Source organism: Lampetra planeri, chromosome 70, assembly GCF_965212315.1.
Source record: "Lampetra planeri chromosome 70, kcLamPlan1.2.h2, whole genome shotgun sequence".
In the NCBI taxonomy this organism is placed as follows: domain Eukaryota; kingdom Metazoa; phylum Chordata; class Hyperoartia; order Petromyzontiformes; family Petromyzontidae; genus Lampetra; species Lampetra planeri.
Genome location: NC_136175.1, coordinates 465,041 through 485,479, shown reverse-complemented (window position 1 = coordinate 485,479; position 20,439 = coordinate 465,041). Strand labels below are relative to the sequence as shown.

Sequence of the window (20,439 nt, the reverse complement as noted above, 5' to 3'; positions counted from 1 at the left end):
CCTGGTGTCATACGATAAGATGACATCGGTGATTGGAGAGACACGTTGAAATTAGGAAGAACCCGAGGATGGTCGCCTGTGGTACAAAAACTAGACACGGCATCGGCAATGAAGTTCGTCACCCAGCTTTACGAACTGTGATCGACGATGTGTAGGTATGGCTTAATCCACTCCAGTGTCATACCTGAAACACTGAACTTTGACCTCAGCCGCCTGATGAGTATATAATGGTTGATAGTGTCGAAGACAGAGATCAAGACCAACCAATGTTGCAGTGCACTGATCATCCATGATCTTGTAGAGGTCATCAGTGATGTTTAATATAGCCATATCAGTGCTGCAGAACTTCCAGTATGCCGACTGCAATGGGTTAAATATGCCCATTGCAGCGACGTGCAGAAGTAACTGCTTCAGACAAAGGCACTATATAACCCTAGAAATCGTACTCAGATTTGATTGGGCGATAGTGTGCAGAGTCACTATGACTCAAACCAACTCATTTCAGGAGCGGCGTTATCAGTGCCATTTTGAACCAGTCTGGAGAAAAGGCTGCGCTGAACTAAATATCTGCCAGGTGTACAATCAGCGAAGTAAGCACGTCTGAGCATGATTTGATAATTGGCATGTGGATATAGTTGCGTAGCGACGTCTTATTTGGCAGGGGAGTGATGAACATCGACATCTCTACCACCAAAGTTTGTGCCAGGGTCTCGAGTTTTGCATTGGTTCCAGGTTGATTAAACTCAGATGACAGACTGCATTGCTTTCAAGTTTGAAGCAGGCAACTTGATCATTACTATTTTATTGGTGAAGAATGTTGCAAGGAATGTGCAAAATAGGTTAACTAGTTGATGGGTGGTTGGAATGCAGCAGACCCGTCACGACATGTTACGGAATATGGGGGTCATGAGCCAACCAATTTATTCGCAGAGAATATAACAATCTGCGAGACTCAATAATGAGTTGGTTGGCAGATATGCAGGTGGCTGTGCAAGAGAGTCGGAGTCTTGAAATCGTCCTCCTCCACCTCCGCTTAGCAGTGATCGCCCCTGGTGACAGCCAGTTACTGCGCACTTTCCCCATTTTATTTGTGCTTATTCGAATGGGCACGAGTTCATGAAGAACAGCAGTGGTGTCATTTTCGAACTGAGCTGCAAATGAATCAACCGTCAATACAAGATTTAGACACACCGGTGATGACCAGATGTCCAAACGGTAACCACTCTTTGGTTTTTTCGGTAAAGTCACGTAGGTAGAAACAAAATAAAGTTGAATATAAAAATAACAAATAAAATAAAAGCATGTGGTTAAGTCGCTTCCAGTCTCTATATGATATCGTTGTGATGGGTGGGTGAATAATCGGTAATGCCATTTTGCACATCACGTAATTGCTTAATTACGTCTGGTGAGTCGTCATATACCCAGGTGTTGGTAATGGCCAATATGTCGAGTCCACAGTCATTAATCAGATCCGAGATCAGTGCTGTCTTGTGAACTATGGAGCGTGCGTTGATTAATCCTAAGTTGAGGAGCCCTGGTCTAGGGTTAGGCTCAATACCTGACTTGGGCAGCAGTATATCAAGGGGGAACTGCACATCACCAATGTGTACAAAGCCCCTAATTCAAAATGGCCAAAGCCAGCACTCCCAAGTGCACCAATCTGAGCCCTATACATTGGTCACTTTAACAGCCATACTATGTGAGGTTATGCAGTAGGTCAGGCTGACGGTGAAGACCTCACCGACGGGATATCTGCCGAACATCTACACCTGGTTTTCGATTCCAGGCAGCAAACAACTTTACATTCTGCTCGCTGGAAATGCGATGACAACACGGACCTCACCATCGTTTCCAAAGATGAAAGTGGGAGCACACTTGACGTATCCCGCCAAATACTCTCAAGTTTTCCCAAAAGTAAACATAGGGCCATCATCACCCACATCGGCATCAAAATCCCCATTATTTAGTCAAAACGATTATCAAGGCTGAACCTGGTCAAATCTGACTGGAACCACTATAAGGAAGCTGTAGAAAGAGTAATGAGTCGAATTCCGGCGATCCTGGAATGTTATTACCGTTTTTTTGGCGTCCTTACTGCAGCTGCCAAGAACAGCATCGCCCAAAGCTTCCTGAAGAATACACTCCCTGCTGGACAAAAGGGATCCAGGATCTGCTCCAACAGTACAACCAGTCGGGCAGCCCATAGGTTGGAAAGGCCCTGCTAGAGTCTTTAGACTCAGTCAGACATCAGCAGTTGATTGAGTGGATTGAAGGCCTGGAATTCACACACTCTAGCCACCATGCCTATTCCCTACCACGACATCTGGGTGCTACTAACCAAGCAGAAGACTCGACCGCACAAGTCCTGCCCGACTCTATAGCCTCCAAAATAGTGAAGAACACTAAAGGACCACTTGACAAAAACATAAAGCAAGAGTACCTCGCCAATTAAACCAGGCATTGGCCTCAAATTATTCACAAGACCCGACCACCATCAGCACAGAGGAAGTGATGGTCTGGATACATTGAATAAAGGTAAAGCTGCTGGCAGAGATGATACCCCCCACAGAATTCCCTCATCAGTTAGGCCCTAGGGGACTCCAATGGCTGGCAACCCTGTACACCAATATTATGGAAACCAGACGCATCCGAAAAGCATGGCGGGAGGTGATGATCATTGCAATACCCAAACCGGGCAAGCCAACTGACGACCAGGTAAGCTATAGACCAATATCACTCCTATGCACGACCTATAAACTCAGTGATCCCTTAAGAACAAGCGGGATTCTGGCCTAGACACAGCTGCTGAGACCCAGTTTTGGCCCTTGCGACGCACATTGAGACTGGATTCCAGAAGAAATCCAAGGCTGGCGTAGCCTTTGTTGCAGCATCATCATCCCAATGTGTTGTTGCTGCTTTTGTTGCTGCTGTGATTGTTGTTGTTGCTGTTGTTGCTCTTATTCCTGTTGCTGCTCTTATTGCTCTAGTTGCTGCTGGTGTTGTTGCTGCTCTTGTTGATGCTGCTCTTCTTGCTGCTGTTGTTACTATTGTTGTTGTTGCTGCTGTTGCAGCTGCTGTTGTTGTTTAAAGGCTATTTGCCATGTCGCGCTAGAGCCAAATTTTGATACGCTGCCCTCACAACACATCTACGTCTGGCTTGGGGCCACGCATTATCTACAGGCATTTCCGCATATTCATTGCATGTGACGTCAGTCAGTGCACAGTGAGGACACGGTGTCATCACATCATCTCTACGCGTCTTCACTCATTCATTGAATGAGGTATCAGGCAGTAAGTCATGTGGACATGGCATCACCACGTCATCTACACGCATCACAACTCGTTAATTGCTATATTCTTGGTTCTTTCGGTAAAGTCACGTAGAAGGGAAATAATAAAATAATAAAAATTTAACATAATAAAATCAAATTCTCACGACGTTTCGGCCACAACACGGGCTGCTTGTGTTGTTTAATATTTTATTATTTCCCTTCTACGTGACTTTACCGAACGAACCAAGAATATGAATCCCTGCAGTCACGAAAGCTTTAAATCGTTAATTGCTGTTTACCTTAGCAACACGACTCGGTTTTCCAGTGAAAAAGAAATATCAGAAGCAATTGAATGACTCACGACAATTGGACTATTTTTGGACCTTGGACCTTTTGCCCAAATTATATATGTACACATCAAGGCGTGTGCATATATAACAAAATTTTAAGTAATGTTTTACATCGTTTATGCTCTACTGAATGTCTAGGAAAAGCAAAGTTAATCAAGTGATGGACACTCAGTATAAGCCTTTTCGCAGTCTATCTTATCTTTGCAAGCTTATCAGCGTGGTGCTGGCCACGTCACCTTATCATGAGCTTGCTAACAACACTTGTCCCAACAGTTTATCTAGGCTACATCAGGGATCGTTGTCTTTGTCTTTGAGTGTAGTGATCAACTGGAACCGACCGTGCTGTGGAACGCAATGATTAACCCTCTGCTCAAAATGAGCCTCAAAGGGGTAATCTGGTACCAAGGTCAGTGACATCAACACATACATACACTCATACATACACAACAACAGTTGCCATTTGCCACTTAATGGCACTGACATTGCCACAGCGCTTTTGCCAGACTAGGTGCACTTTCAGACTATCACAATAAGTGTCAGTGGCTCGTTGGTAGGTCACGGGACAGGCCCAGGTGTTATGGGTTTACTGAGATGATTGGGACCACCTGTGCTGCCCATTGTGCCAACTTGCTGCATTTTAGCTACCCAGCATTGCGCTCATTGTTGGACCATCAATCTAACACCCTCTGTTGTTGGAAGGCGACTGATTTAAACTACCTATTAGCATAATTAAATAGCCTCCTCCATATAGGCCGATATATACACTGCTGGTGTTAGTAATCAGCCCCAAATTCTCTCACACCACATCAGTCCACCATTTCTCTAGCCTGTGCCGTGCCCATGTAACTTCCTCTATCCCACAAAATAGAAGCTTCTTGGTCAAGTTAAGATGTTAAAGAAGTCCACATTTCACAAGTATGTAGAAAGACGTCATAATTGTGGCCAAGAAGACTCAAAACTTCGTATAAAGTGACAGGCCAGATATCTTCCACACGGCGTTAAAGCAGCTGATTATACGATAATGCCATTCGACTGATTCAAAGTGATACCTCTGCTTTTCATAAGCACACTGCTCAAATATGGTAACTCCTCCAATCTCTCTACAAATGCCTGATTACTCATATGAAGTTCAGCGAGTGGAGTATTACATAAATAAAATACCTAGTCAGGTGCTTTGTTTTAGTCAGGCTGATGGTAAGGCCACACCTCTGAGTGGCACACTCCACGTTTCGCACCAGTCTCCAATTTCTCAGAGTGAGCACCAACCACGAGATCATCAGCATACATAACATGGTTGACAAATAGGAAACCACCCCTTTCCTGTGTAGTGACATGGGAGGGGAGGGGCTGCTGGGGGGCTCTGGGACCCTGGGCGGCCCAGGCGCTTGGGCCCCTTGGCGCCGGGCGCTGGGTTCCCAGGCGGCCCAGATGCTTAAGCCTCTTGGCGCCAGGCGTTGGGTTCCCAGGCAGCCCAGGCGCTTAAGCCCCTTGGCGCCACCAACGAGGGGGGGGCTGTGTGTGATCTGTGGGATATCTGAGGGCGCACACGGCCCGACCCCTCGTTGGGGACTAGGCATAAAAGGGGAGCTCCCTGGACGATCAGGGCCAGTTGTAACTCAAGACCCAAGACCAGCCATCTGAGGACCCTGGGATGCTGTGAGAGCGAGTGGTGGGACTCTGGAACTCCCGGCTCTATGTCCTTGTGAGGGCGAGTTCCAGAGCGTAGCCAGAGTAGTGTATCTAGGCTGTGTACCTAGGCTGTGTACCTAGGCTGTAACAGAGTAGTTAGATTGTTGGACTGTTGGAGTGTTGGAGTGTTGGATTGTAATAAAGAAGTTACCACTACAAGTGTCTCCAGAACCCATTACATTTGGAGTCAGAAGTGGCCATGGAGACAAGAAGTAAGCCACGTACCTTCAGTCCTGGCGGCGATGTCGAGGAGCAAGCAGCGATGGGGCGGCCAACGCCGGCCGACAACGACGCCGCACCGCCGGCTGAGCAGCTGTCTGCTCCGCCGACCGTCCCCTCCACAGCGTCGGAAGCAGGGATGGAGGAGGCGCTGCTTCGCCTCGCAGAGCTGCTCTGCGCCACTGCCTCCCTCCTGGGCGGGGTGCGGCGCTCGCGGGCGATGGTGGGAGGGAGAGAGGAGGCGCAGCGCTCGACCGAGCCCGCCGTCGCCGCCACGGGCATGGTGGACGCCACCGGCATTCCTGCCGCGGATGTGGGGGATACTTCCGGGAATGACATCACTTCCACCGGAGGAGCAATGACCGCTGGGAGCAACGTCACTTCCAGGCCCAGCGCGGTCAAACCAAACAACGCCGCGTCATCAGCGCTGCGACCTTCACCGCCGGACGACAGCTGGCTTCAACCTAGCATACCGCGTCATCAGCGCTGCGACCGGACAGTGAGAGCGCCATTCTTACTGTAACCGGCGCCGGGGCCGGCACATCGATCGACACGCTGGTCGCCGCCTCTGCTCTGGCCAAAGGTTGGAGGTCGGGAGACCAGGCCCCTGACACTTCGTCCATTTACGCGCTCCAGATTAATGATTTTTGTTGACATTTTCTTCGTTTTCGTCGGGGAGCCGTGATTGTTGTTGGGTAAACTGTGTGGAGCTTCGCTCGTGAGTGTTGTCAATGTGGGTGCGAAACTTTGCTTGTGATTGTTAACAATGTATGGTTTGTATGGAGCTTTGTTCGTGATTGCTAATGTATAGCTTGTGCTGTCATTGTTAATGATGTATAGACTGTATGGGACATTTATCTTGAGATGGTTACATGCTGCTAGGGATTTGGAATTGTCGTGCTGGCTCTCAAATATCTTGGGGTGCAGATCCTGACCAGGATGGCCCAGTGGGTGTTGCGTGTCTAACACGAGAGTTGTGGTCCCGTCATGCTATGGCTGACGGCTTGACCTGACAGCCCGGAGATTGAAACACTCTGTGGCATGTCTAGCCTAGTGGGCTGTGCACTCACATGGCTCGGAAAGTGTGGTCCCGTCATGTTATGGCTGACGGCTTGACCTGACAGCCCGGAGATTGAAACACTCCGTGGCATGTCTAGCCTAGTGGGCTGTGCGCTCACATGGCTTGGAGAGTGTGGTCCCGTCATGCAATGGCTGACAGCTTGACCTGACGGCCCGGAGGTTGAGACCCTCCGTGGTGCGTCTGAAGCTGTAGGCTCGCCCTGACGGCCCGGAGATTGAAACACTCCGAGGCACGTGGAAACAGTGGGCTGGAGATTCATAGTGTTCAGGTGTAGTTGTCCCGTTACGTTGGGACTGTATCCCTCAGTTGTTAGGGTGCATGTTGTGCAGTGAGTGAATGATGGGTCGTCTCAGCATGGTCGGTACAGCTATATGCTGCGATGCGAGTCTTGGAGAGAGACTGGGTCTCAGCTCGGTCGGTACAGCTATATGCTGCGATGCGAGTCTTGGAGAGAGACTGGGTCTCAGCTTGGTCGGTACAGCTATATGCTGCGATGCGAGTCTTGGAGAGAGATTGGGTCTCAGCTCGGTCGGTACAGCTATATGCTGCGATGCGAGTCTTGGAAAGAGACTGGGTCTCAGCTCGGTCGGTACAGCTATATGCTGCGATGCGAGTCTTGGAGAGAGACTGGGTCTCAGCTCGGTCGGTACAGCTATATGCTGCGATGCGAGTCTTGGAGAGAGACTGGGTTGAAGCCCCCCCCCGATATGGCCGACGCGTGCTACTGGTTGTGACGCCGCGTCGGATAGGGCGGTGGGGTGGTAACATGGAAATTCCCCCCCAATATGGTCGACGTGCGCGGTTTTAAGATGGAGACGCCACGTCGGAAAGGCGGGGGGTGCTAACGAGTGACATGTAATGTCGGTGGTGGTCCTCATTGAGGGCTGCTGGGACGCAAGCACGGGATGCCTTGGAGATGCGGTTCGCGCGTGCGGCCACCATTTCTGGACAGGAGCAGGCAGATTAATTTTGTTTGTGTCATGTCAATTTTATATATTTTTTTTTTTAAATGTAGATTCTGGAGCAGCCCTGAAGTGCGACTTCTTTGCCCAGTACATGGGTCGGCCCTGAAGTATGACTTCTCGACCCGGGACATAGACAGACGTCCGGATTAGTGTGTGTAGAGGGATGCTCGACATGTTGGTCTTCGCCTTCTCTCCACCTGACGGATGGGAGGCTGGCAGGGTGGTGTGGAACCCTGCCATCCATGCGGTGGTTGTGCATCCAACGCGTCAGAATCTGTACATTTGTTGTTGTTAATTCCCCGTTTTCTATGCGGATCCCGAGGAGGGCTAGGTGTGCCGCGGGTCGTTTGTTCACGTGTCATTGCTTCACCTTTTTGTTGATTGACGCTTGTATATAGTGTAAAGTGTACAGGTTGGTTATGGTATTTATGGTTGCTTTCTTGTTCTCTTTTCTTTTCCTGTTGAGGCTCGCGTATTTTTTTCTCTCTCTCCCTTTCGTTAATTTAAACTTTCTAATTATTGACAGCCGGGACGGCTGGAGGCTACATAGAGGAGGGTAATGTAGTGACATGGGAGGGGAGGGGCTGCTGGGGGGCTCTGGGACCCTGGGCGGCCCAGGCACTTGGGCCCCTTGGCGCCGGGCGCTGGGTTCCCAGGCGGCCCAGGCGCTTAAGCCCCTTGGCGCCACCAACGAGGGGGGGGGCTGTGTGTGCTCTGTGGGATATCTGGGGGCGCACACGGGCCCACCCCTCGTTGGGGACTAGGCATAAAAGGGGAGCTCCCTGGACGATCAGGGCCAGTTGTAGCTCAAGACCCAAGACCCAAGACCAGCCATCTGAGGACCCTGGGATGCTGTGAGAGCGAGTGGTGGGACTCTGGAACCTCCGGCTCTACGTCCTTGTGAGGGCGAGTTCCAGAGCGTAGCCAGAGTAGTGTATCTAGGCTGAGTACCTAGGCTGTGTACCTAGGCTGTAACAGAGTAGTTGGACTGTTGGACTGTTGGAGTGTTGGAGTGTTGGATTGTAATAAAGAAGTTACCTCTACAAGTGTCTCCGGAACCCATTACATTTAGCGAGTGGAGTATTACATAAATACAATACCTAGTCAGGTGCTTTGTTTTAGTCAGGCTGATGGTATGGCCACACCTCTGAGTGGCACATTCAACGTTTCGCACCAGTCTTCAATTTCTCAGAGTGAGCACCAACCACGAGATCATCAGCATACATAACATGGTTGACAAATAGGCAACCACCCCTTTTCTGCAACTGGGCATTAAACCGCCTCCCATTGTATCTATACTAGATGGAGATGTATCTGTACAGCAATGTAACGATTCCCAAACTGTGTCATCAAAGATGTAAAATAGTGTAGGGGCCAGAATAAAACCCTGTTGCATCCCAAGGTGAACAGGGAATCGCTCTGACTACCAGCCATGCAGCTTTACCTGGGCCTTCCCACCACGATAAAGGTAGTTAATAACTGAGTAGAGGGTCAAGGGCATCCTTTCAATCCTGTGAAACCCATTTTGTACTATCGGCACTTGTAATGATGTCATATAGGGCAGCCTGCACACCATAGCCAATCTTCCTCAGAAGTTCACTTGAGAGGCCATCTCTGCCTGGTGTTTTACATGGTTTTAGGCTCTGCCTATTTCCTCCAATATTGAGACAGCAACCCAAACAGGGTCAACCTCACCTTGCCCCATTATATTATTTCAGTTAAGGGGTTAACCATCCGAGCACTTTACAGGAATTCTAAAATAATAAAAAAATACATTATCTTGGATTGGAAATCACTCTTTTTCCATTTTTGGGTGCTGCAACTTAGGTTTTGATGGGAGTAAAGAGTGATTTCTCATCTATTATAATATTGGTCACAAAAGCCTATATGTTAAAGTGGTTTGTGAGTTGGCAGATCAGCTCCAGAGATGGTAATTTGGTGTCAAGGAAATGGGCCTAATTCACTGTTCCATCACTATATAGTCCACCAGTTGTTCTTTCTTCGACCCGGCATACATCGATGACATGTGAATGCACCAATGCTAGAACAGCGTGTTGGTGATTACAAGGCCATGGGCTGCACAAAAAGTATCATTCTCTTACCGTTGTTTTTCAGCTGATCTGGCCCATGCCTCCCAATCACTTCTGCCCAAGTAATCGCATTAAAGTCACCAAATAAGATGCTTTTATCCCAAGGGGGCACTTTAGCCAGCACCTGGGACAGGTCATATAATGCACCAGACTCATAAGTCTTGCCCAGCTGATGACACAGATGTCATCATCTATGGTTATCTATCTTTGGTAGAAGTGTAAGCTGCCACCACCATTCCTGGAACTCGCAGCTTGCATTTGCCTAAGACTCACTGCTTCCCACATAGATCAACCACTTTTCAATGCCCCTTCATTCCTTTGTTCAGTTTCCTACCATGAGTGGAGGAGGACACTGTCCACCTCTTGAGGTGGAGACAGAACCAGCTCACCAGACCTCCTGTATTCCAAATGGATCCAGGAGGTACTGGTTCAGCGCCCAAAATGTGCCTTAAAATGTTAAATTGTTAATGTGTGAGTGTATGGGTCTCCGTGCATGTACAGGTAGACTTGGGCTTAGCACAACCCCGTAGAATACCGAATCGTCAAAGCGCTCTTTGATTTGGATAAAATGCTTCCAAAAAATGTTAATAAAAATATCTAAACATTGCTTACAAGTGTAGTGTCAACGATTCAGAGACAGAGTTTCTAGGAGGCACTTTCTTTATTAACAACTTTCACGGTCTCGTCCGCACACTCTCCACAGGAGCTCGCCTGTGCATAATACTAGCCATCTAACACTCACGGTGCTGACTGAGATAGCCAACTACTATCCTTCAAAGCGCAATATCTAGCAGAGATGGCAGCGACGACGGCGACGAGAAAGAAAGCAACGACGAGATGAGTCCATTCCCAGAACCGGCAGCCTCGAGCCACCCACTCTTGGCTCCATTCATGCTCCCAGCATGGCCTGGCTCTGTCCTGACCGCACCTCCCTTCTCAAACCCGCTAGCAGGTTCCAGAGCCTCCAGACGGGGTCCTCCGTGACCCTTACCCTAGTTCCTCCCCTCTGCCCACACCCCGTGCATGCCCTCACCGGCATGTGTACTATCTTTCCACCACAGTTTCCGCTGCTGTCCACCAACCAGCGCTATTACACTACACACGTAAGAACATGCAGCAGTGCTGGCCGATAAAACGTAGCCGCCCCCATCATTCACTCAGCCAATGAGAGCGATGTACACTGAGCCAAACAGACCCCACCCCCCACGATTCAATTATTACGATTCGTCGTCACGATTACATTAAAAAAATCGATTTGTTTAGCCAGGTGATAAAGAGTCTCAGGATCCACCTAAAATAAACCTCACCACATAAATTTACACAGAGGGCATCACTAAGATTACGGAGGTCCTGGGGGTCTTTGAGAAATTCCTGGACTGGCAGCTCAGCAGCTTCCCCAACCTCGTATCCCACCGCTCCCTTGTACAAGTAGAGTACATAATACTTACTGACGTTAAATTGTATTATTATTTTACTTATGAAAAAATGTTTACCATCTGTATTATAAGCAATATTACTTCTACCCCAATGAAGCCCTCATATATTGCTCATACGTAAGAAATAATGCTGTCCGGAAACACATCCCCATGTAGTATACAATGTATAATGATACCTTTAGTGCTGCATCAATTAGTGCTAACTTCTCCAGAAACGAATATTGCATGCTGAGGTCTGGCTGTATATCTGTGTGAGTCTATGGATCTCCCTATGAGTCTATGAGATTCTTGCATGAGTCTTTGACAATTTACAGACCGGTGCTGCTTTCACCTTGAGTCCTACAGGGACAACTGAAACGGTTTGGTCCCCGAGGGTCGACTGTTGCGGGGCAATGAGATGGTTGAAATGTTAATATAAGGCTCTTTGAGATATTGCGGTGTTGTAAGCAAGTGCCACCGTGTACATGCACTTCTATATTTCTTGTTCCTTGAGCAGGTGAGAGAAACACTGGATACAACACTGACCTCTACAACTGCAGCTTCCCAGCCATGATTAACGACTGGCGTGAGGAATTCTACACAGCCACCAATGGCAACACAGACCCGCTTCTGCCCTTTGGATTTGCGCAGGTAAGTGGATTGACCATTGCCGGTAAATGATAATGATCAGCATGATTTAAGTGTTTGACTTTATCACCATGGCTGAAAAGGGTTATTTTTACGTGCTTGTTTTTTGTCATCAACTTTTGGGAAACCCGTTCATCAATGTGGCCTGGTTTCTCTTGGGTGAGCCCCTAATGGCAATACAAAATGACACGAGTGTTTATAATATTGGTTCATCCTTATAATCATTATTTCTGTATCTCGCCCCAAGGCCTTTATCCCATCTCGTTCAACATCGTTGACCCCATGTCTGTCTCTGCGTATCTTTCCCTGTCTCTTCTCCCTCGCTGTCTCTCTTCCCATATCTCTCAACAGTTCTCTCCTCGTTTCTCTTTCCCCATATCTCTTTACCCGTATTGTTCTCCGGGTGTCTGTCTCCCCTTGTCTTTAGATCTCCACCAGTAACCCAGATGACGACACGGACTCGTATCCACGCATTCGCTGGCACCAGTCTGCAGACTACGGTTTCTCCCCGAACTCGCAAATGCCAAAAACCTTCATGGCCGTGACCATCGACTTGTGTGACCGCAACTCTGACTATGGGTGGTGAGTGACTGATTCACTAATTATGGTCCACTAGCTTTACTACCTGGCTTCGCCCGGGACTTGGATTCTTGTCTTTTATTAATTTCATATTCCCTCATATTTCACTGAAAACCCCTGAATAGAATGAATGCTTGGACGAAAGAAAAAAGCCAAAACAAATAAATTTCACTAATTCAGTCATCACAAATTACTTATTCATAGTGTGATTATTTAAACACTTGGCCGTATACAACATTTTAGGTTTTTGTTTCTTCATCAGTGACAATGTATAATTTTGTTGGATCCTTTGCTGTTGACATTCCAAAATACAGCTGTCCATGTGAGAAGCATTCGTCTGTCAAATCCAAGCCCGTAACTTTAAGTGACTGACCCTGCGGTTTATTAATGGTGATTGCAAATGAAAGCCGAACAGGAAATTGTAATCGTTTGAATGAAAATGACAAATCGGTTGGATTCAATGGAATCCTTGGAATGAAGACGTGCTCGGCTTCAATTGGAACAGTTAGAATCGATGCCTCGATGACATGAGCATTTAATGCCTTCACCGTCAGTCTTGATCCGTGACACAGTTTCGGTGGATCCAATTTTTTTCACAGCATGATGGGAGATCCAACTTTCAGCACTAATTTGTGTGGTGGAATTCCGTTTCGATTCAAATAATTAAAAAATTCTACCGGATAGCTTGTCGCTTAGTCTTCATTCATACATTTGTCAATGGAGAAAAATGTTTGTGAAAGTGCTTGAATCATTTATTAAATAGATTTGTTGATTTTATCGACTTTGACGTTTAGTGGTGTCTGAATTGCACGTGCCTTAAGTCATTTGCGATTCAGAAGATTTGCTCCAATGTTTGGATACACGCAATTGATGAGACTCTTCAGAGTAAGACAAATTTTGCAGAATTCTTCGGAGAGCTTGATTTGTCCAGTTTCACTTGTTGCTTCCTTGCCGTTGCCAATGTTGAGCAAATACTCAGATTAATTCTTGGATTCATAGATATCAGATTGGTGAACTCTCATGTTGGTCGTGAGCTTCATTGTTGTGACGTCTCTCCAAAGCTGTAATGAGTTCAGGCAGGATTTGATTTCATAAACCATCGTGCCTCTTGGAATCACTAGTAACGTTTGGCGAAAATCACCAGCAAGGACAACAATCAAACCGCCCATAAGATTTTTGTTGCCACGAATGTCTTTCAGTGTTCTGTTGACTGCCTCAAATCCGTGCTAATGCATCATCGATATTTCATCCCAGAATAACGCTTTAGCTTCTAACAGTACTTTGGCCTTTCCACTTCCTTTCTTGATGTTGCAAATGGGCGCTTCATTATGAACCAAGTCAATCGGGATTTGAAGCGTTGAATGCACTGTTCGTCCTCCAGTTATCAACGTTGCAGCGATGACAGAAGATGCAACAGCAAGTGCAATTTTCTTTTCTCCTCTGATGCGGGCTAGCAACAAATTGATAAAAAAAAGTCTTTCAGGTTCCTCCAGGTACATCGATGAAAATTACTCCGCCTTCGTTGTTGTAATGTCGTCGTAGAACCTCTTGATAAATTGTTTGTTGCTCTGCATTCAACAGTGGCTCGTTCAACGTGACGTAATCCAGCATTTTGTCAGAGTCATATGACAACTCTCAAAGCATTTCTCGAGTCATGTTCACTGCTTTCTGTCGTGAAGGACTTTTCATGCCGATTTCCGACAAAGACTTTACAATCATCTCCAAAATGTATCTTCAATGATCATAAGTGCCTCATTATAGATGTCATCAGTGAATTCCAAAGTCATTTGAGGATTATCTCGTCGAAGTCTATTCAAAATGTCTTCAGACATGCAGTCTTTGTGGCTCTCCCAAAGTACTTTAGGATTTGATGGTTCACAAAACAACAGGATGATTGCGAAGAGAGTTCTGATTTTTGATGGTGAATCCGATTCCTTCGCTTCCTTCAATGTCTCGTCCCATTGATTGTCGTTCTCCAGTAGTCCCAATGCCAGGCAAGCTGCATGACACGTGTTGTGTTCAACTCCATCGACTGTTCGGAGATCCTTGAAGCAAGTTGGGCCTTTTTCTTCGTGCAACAACATTTTCAAGTAGTAGCAATCGAAGTTTCTCATGTGGACTGTGTAAACATGGCCTAGAGCGTCGCCAGATAGAATTCCGACATGTCCTGCAACAATTGCACCTTGTTTGCGTCGACTGAAGATTTTTTTTGACTTGTCCCATGTGTAATACATCAGAACTTCGCAATAGAGCAGTGTTTTTGCAAAATTGTCCGTTTTGCATAGCTCGAAGAATCCTGTCCCTGTTGTGTTTTGTGGATTGGCCGGAATATTTTGCAAATTGCCTTGATTAAAATAGATGCGCTGACCATTTTCGAGGTGAACACGAAGATGCATGACTGTTGGGTATCATTCGTGGATCGGAAATCCGAAAATGCGCCATGTCGCTTCATTACTGGAGATGTACCGGCCTGTTTGGTCCACCGAGATTTCATCAATTTCCACAATGTTACGTGGCATAGTAAATACTCCTTGATCGGATCCCTTGTGGACATACGTGAGGATATATTTAATCGATTTCACTGAGTTGCAGCACTCAACGTTGATGTGGGCATCGAACATCTTCAGAAGCAAAGGACTGTACGGAACGAACCAGCGATTATCAATTTCCACATCCTCCGACTTCATTTTGATGGTTGTCGTTTGTCTGTCTTCAGGTTTTCGGCGACGATACAATGGGTAGCCATCTGTTAATGTTTGCATTTCCTTTTGAATTGACGCAGAAATATCTTTCTGCACATCTTATCGATCATGCATGGAGACTGCCAATTCAAAGCGCCGCAAGGACCATGTACCATGTTTTTAATGACGATGTCGTGAAGCTTCTTATCGGTGTCGGGATTGGGAATTTCTGCAGAGATGATTTCGTCGATTTGATTTGTTTTGAGTCCATTCGTCAACCACATCAAAATGTGTGCATGTGGAAGACCTCTCCTTTGCCACTCGATGGAATAAAGCCAATATTTAAACGAGTCAAAAACGTCGCCTTTGATGAGAACATGAATGATTTTGATGAGCTTCTGTTAGAAAATTCTTGCACCAAATCATGTCGGTCCGTTTTTGATTGGCCGTTAATCAAATTATCTTCCTTCTCTTTGCAATTCGGATTGAACGTGTACGTGATGAATAATGACGGCTTGCCTCCATGACGAATGGAGGTGATGGCGTCTTGTGCATATTCATGCATGTTTCGTGGCCCTCCGGTATATGTTGATGGCAAAATCACTAACCTATCATTGGGTCTTTCGGTAAAGTCACGTAGATAGGTTCAAAGAAAATAACAAAATAACAAAAAACTTACCGTGATTTTCTGCATTGCCATCGTTCACAATCGCATCTTTCAAGTGAATGTAATAATCGACACGAAACTTTTTTTGGTTCAATCGGATGAAGAGCAATCTTTCCATCTCAATCTTGGCATACATGTCAACCAAATATTGATGCAGTAACTGTCGGTAATTTAGCAATCGGTTCTCATTCGATCGCACCATCAATCGATAGGCGTAGTACGACATTGCAAACACCATTTTGTTGGCTTTATTTGACGTTCCTGGCTGAACTTGATGGATGTTGATGGCATATCCGTCCTCGCCTCATGAAAACATCAGCGAATATTGCAAGGCATCATACGAAATGTGTCTCGGAAACACTGTTAAGGTCATTGTTACGCATAGTCAAAACAATATCGCGTATTTAAAAATCATTTCCAGCAATGATGATGGTGACTTCATTGACTACCAGTGCATTAAAAACACGTGCATGGCCTTGTGCTGGTTTCTTGTTTGCCTTAATGACGATCTTTAGGTCTTCACTTGGATTATTATCAAGTGCCATTTTGAATTACTGAACGTAGTGATTGTTTTCGTGTAGCATCTTTTGCAAGGAAGCCATCAAACTTTTGTTGGTGCCAGGAATCACAGCACAACTACGTTGCGCTTCAGTTTCTTTGTCGCCAAGAAAGTAAATTTGTAGGAATTTTGACTCTTCGTTGGGCAGCGATGGGAGAGAGCCAGCCTTGTGGAACACTTGACCTTGAATTTTAAAAGTTGGCATGAATCGAGTTGACTGAGGCATAGGCACAGATGTTCCAAACGAAGTCATTTGAAAACTGCAATTGTATTTGCGGATCAGGCTTAGAAATTATTTCGACTTTGGATGATCACCATTCATAAGGCTCTGCAATGGCTCTGGCAATTCCGGAAGCTCTGGCAACCAAATATTTCGACCGGAACAGCACGATCCTGGTGTCTCGCCTTCACACTTCAGCGCATTGCAAAAAGTGCACTTCAAAGTCATGCTACCAACGACAATTGGAGGAAAGTTTGAATAATCCAATTCAGGATCATAATTGAATGCTTTGTCCTTCAAATATAGCCAGTTTCTTGCCCGTGAGGCGCCTTGTCGAATTCTCTTCTGCTGGAGTCGATATTTGTGAGGTTCAACAGTTTCAGCCAAAATTCGGTTCTGGTGAGCATTTAAATCACTTTGAATTCGTTGCTGTCGCTGCTCCTCGCTTTCAATAGCTCTCGAGTTTGAAGCTCGTAGGCGTTCTGACGTTCGGCGCTCGTTCGTCTCTTCAGCAGTCTCGTTGCATCGTCGAACAGCTTGTTGAGTTTTGTGCACTTCACGTGCTTGTCTTTGCTCTTCCGATTGTTCTGCTCGTGACAGCTTTTAACGTTTTGTGTTGATTTGAGTTTGATGAAAAAAAATTGGTCTCTTCTTTGTGGGCATTGCTGTCACAAATATTCGTCGATTATAAGCAACGAAATGTACGGAATGTATGGAATTTGTAGGGAATGTCACAAACACGTTATCTAGCAAACACTCAATTTTTACTCTGTGTTGATTCGGCTCAGCAATATTGATTTACCTGACCGTTTCCTTATTCAAAAATCTAAAAAGGTTTCCTTGAATTTACACAAACTTACATTGTAAATATTTCACTAATGAAACACGTGATGAGGCAACACAACGTTAAAATACTTTTACAATTATAAGACTATCTGACTGAACAAAATCCTTAAGAATGAACGTGGCGAGATTTTTTTTCTAAATCGGATGTTTTTCACTCGAGCACATTCAACCTTAAATCACTTATACGCAAGGTCGATTTCATGTGTAAGGTCTCGAACGCTGAGCTCTGGCGTCATGAAATTTGCACAGCTTATGCTGTCTGGAATTTATGAGCAATGCTTCACATGGTAACACTGTGGGGGTATTGTGAGTAATGTATCACGTGGTAACACTGGGGATATTGTGAGTAATGCATCACGTGGTAACACCGTGGGGGTATTGTGAGAAATGTATCACGTGGTAACGCTGAAGGTATTGTGAGTAATGCATCACATGGTAACACTGTAGGGGTATTGTGAGTAATGTATCACGTGGTAACACTGGGAGGGGGGGTATTGTGGGGGCCTTAACCCACTGACATGTAAGGTCGATTTTTGCAACTCGGGAAGGGAATGACATAGCGAGTTGAAAAAAGTCACGTTGACTTAGAAATTCCAGACAGCATAAGCTGTGCAAATTTCATAACGCCAGAGCTCAGCGTTCGAGAGTTTTTGCTGCTTCACACAAACAAACAGATGGATTTTCTGCTTTATAATTAAGATGACTCCCCTCCCTTCTTTCCCCTCCCCTCCTCTATCTAGCCAACTGACGGGCAGGCCTGCACAAAAAGCAGACTTCATCGTGCACTTGAAGTGCGCCCTTCATAGAGGAGACTCCATAGAGGCTAGCTGGCCTCTAGGAAATGCACATTGCTTTCCAAATAGTATAACAATCTGAGGAGCAAGCGGTGCACTGTAGATTACAATAAGAATTAGCTGCTCAGAAAATATCCAAAACTCTACCATTTTGCCGCAGATATTGTGATCACTGACCCCGTGGACAACAGGAGTTTCCGCAAACTGCGGGGTTGCCTTGACTTAAAGGAATTTTCTGATTGTTGGAGAGCAAATTGATGGAGTTCTGCTGTGTATAATATACAGTGCAGTATATAATATAATTTAGTGTAGTAAATAGTGTTGTGTAGTATGTAATGTAGTGTATAGTATTAAATAGTGTAGTATATAACGTAGTGTAGAATAGTACAGTATATAACGTAGTGTAGTATATATTAATTTAGTATATGATGTATCACTCTGTGTAGGATCCACCCGCGCTACAAGCAGGAGGTTGCCTCCCGTCTGCTACTAGGTGCACTGGCTGTTGCCTACAATCACAGTTCCTCCATATTCCAGGGCCCCTTCCCAGAGGTGGCCACTGTGAACCTGAAATCCCAGATGCTCGTCATCAAATATGGACAGAAGCTGATCCACCGCAAATGGGGACGGGGCGACTTTCAGGTCAGAGGTCATATTACATAATGTTCGTGTTATCGGTTTCGTATACCTTTGTTGTTGTGTATTACTATTTTTATCGCATTGTTTTAAGTGCTTTGCTATATTCCAGTACAATCAAAGATCGTTTATTTTTCAACTGAGGTTCACTGCACATTACCCTGCTACAAGTTTCTAAGCATTGTATAATCATAATCTCTCTCCTCCCCCCTATTCTTCCTCCTTTCCTCTCCTTTCCTCCATCCTCTCTGAACGTCTACCCTCTTTTTCCCCTCCCATCCTCTACTCTCCTCTCAATCGCAGATCTGCTGTTCCCAAGTGCTCAGTCAGTGTCTAGACCTAGACTGGCAACGAGCTCCAATCCTCTACGTACAAGACCACAGTGTCTTCCTCGACATCTCCACCTGCATTGGCACCAACAGGGCCGTGACGTCTGTCCGCTATGCTTGGTCTAACTGGCCGTGTGAACTCCACGCTTGTGCTCTCTATGGAGTGGAGCCTACCGCACTACCAGCACCCCCCTTCATAATGGCCGTGCCGTCGGAGGGGGGTTTATAATGGCAGTGTCGGGGGAATTTAAAGCGGTAGTGTCGGGGAGATTTATAACAGGGGTGTGGGTAGGGGGTTCCTAACGGTTGTTTTCATGGGGCCCTTCAGGGCCATGTTGGCGGGTTCATAAAGACCATGTCGGTGGGTTTATTAAGGCCTTAGCAACAAAGCTGTCCTCTCTTCTGTGGTGGAGTCTGCTGGACCCCGGCTAGGGTCGCCCACCTTCCCCACAGATCAAGACCGTAATACATATTGCTAGATCGACACTGCACAGTATATCACAATGAAATTCCACACATTACCAGTACCATAAATATCTGTATAAAACAATTCCTGTCGCCCACACTGTTGTATATTGGCCTTTTCCAAAAAATAATTTTAAAATGTGATGTTTATTTTGAATTTCATAGTTCCTTGTAGACATGTGCATTCATTACGTTGTGAGTTGAAAAACCAGATGGGGCAAACAACTAATTAGGACTAGTGAGACATTGGAAATCAGAACAGGCTTGATAGCTTGGGATGATAATAAGTAGCACGAACTTGTCAAACTCTTTCCTTGATCGAACACAGACATTACCAGAAAGACCATGAATGGGCATTATGCTGCTTTTAAAGTGCCCATGATAGGAAACCTGCCACACTCAACATCTTGAGCTTTTTTTTTTACCTACGTGACTTTACCGAAAAAAAACCTGAGAATATGAATCATTGCAGTCACGAAAGCTTCAAATCTAGAATCTTGAGCTGTTTAAATTAGTAACAAGTCTTGGCATTTGTGATGACCGCATATGAATATTCAAAAACATCATGGTATTACATTGTGACCTTGATGATATGATGTATCACTACATGACAATGCAGCCAAGGGCCAAAAGGCGAAATATTACCATTTTGCATGATCTTATTAAAATTCACGATCATAAAAAAGTGCTATAAGGTCTGGGTTACGCATGTGAAAATTGACAATAGAATTATGTCAGTTCATGATGAAGTGTTGATCAGGAGAATTCAGGCCAATATGTAGATGTTTATGCTAATTTTCCACGACCAAATAATTTATATGTATTCAAGGGTGTATAACCGGAGCCACGCCCGACCGCCTTTGTCTCTCCAGTGGTGATCTTTACATGCAGCATCATGTATTCATTTTATGGCTGAGTCGACCTTGGGGGAAGG

General features: G+C 45.8%; 1 protein-coding gene across 1 annotated transcript in view; it reads left to right on the top strand.

The window, feature by feature from the left end:
• SIAE (sialic acid acetylesterase) overlaps nt 1-19,554 on the top strand; it is a 51,066-nt gene extending 31,512 nt beyond the window's left edge. Inside the window, exons 7-11 of the mRNA XM_078620212.1 lie at nt 3,943-4,028; nt 11,599-11,732; nt 12,157-12,311; nt 18,522-18,717; nt 19,015-19,554. Of these exons, the coding sequence (XP_078476338.1) occupies nt 3,943-4,028; nt 11,599-11,732; nt 12,157-12,311; nt 18,522-18,717; nt 19,015-19,269 (826 nt within the window). The 3' untranslated portion in view covers nt 19,270-19,554. The remainder of the gene's footprint in view (nt 1-3,942; nt 4,029-11,598; nt 11,733-12,156; nt 12,312-18,521; nt 18,718-19,014) is intronic.
• The last annotated feature ends 885 nt before the right edge of the window (nt 19,555-20,439 follow it).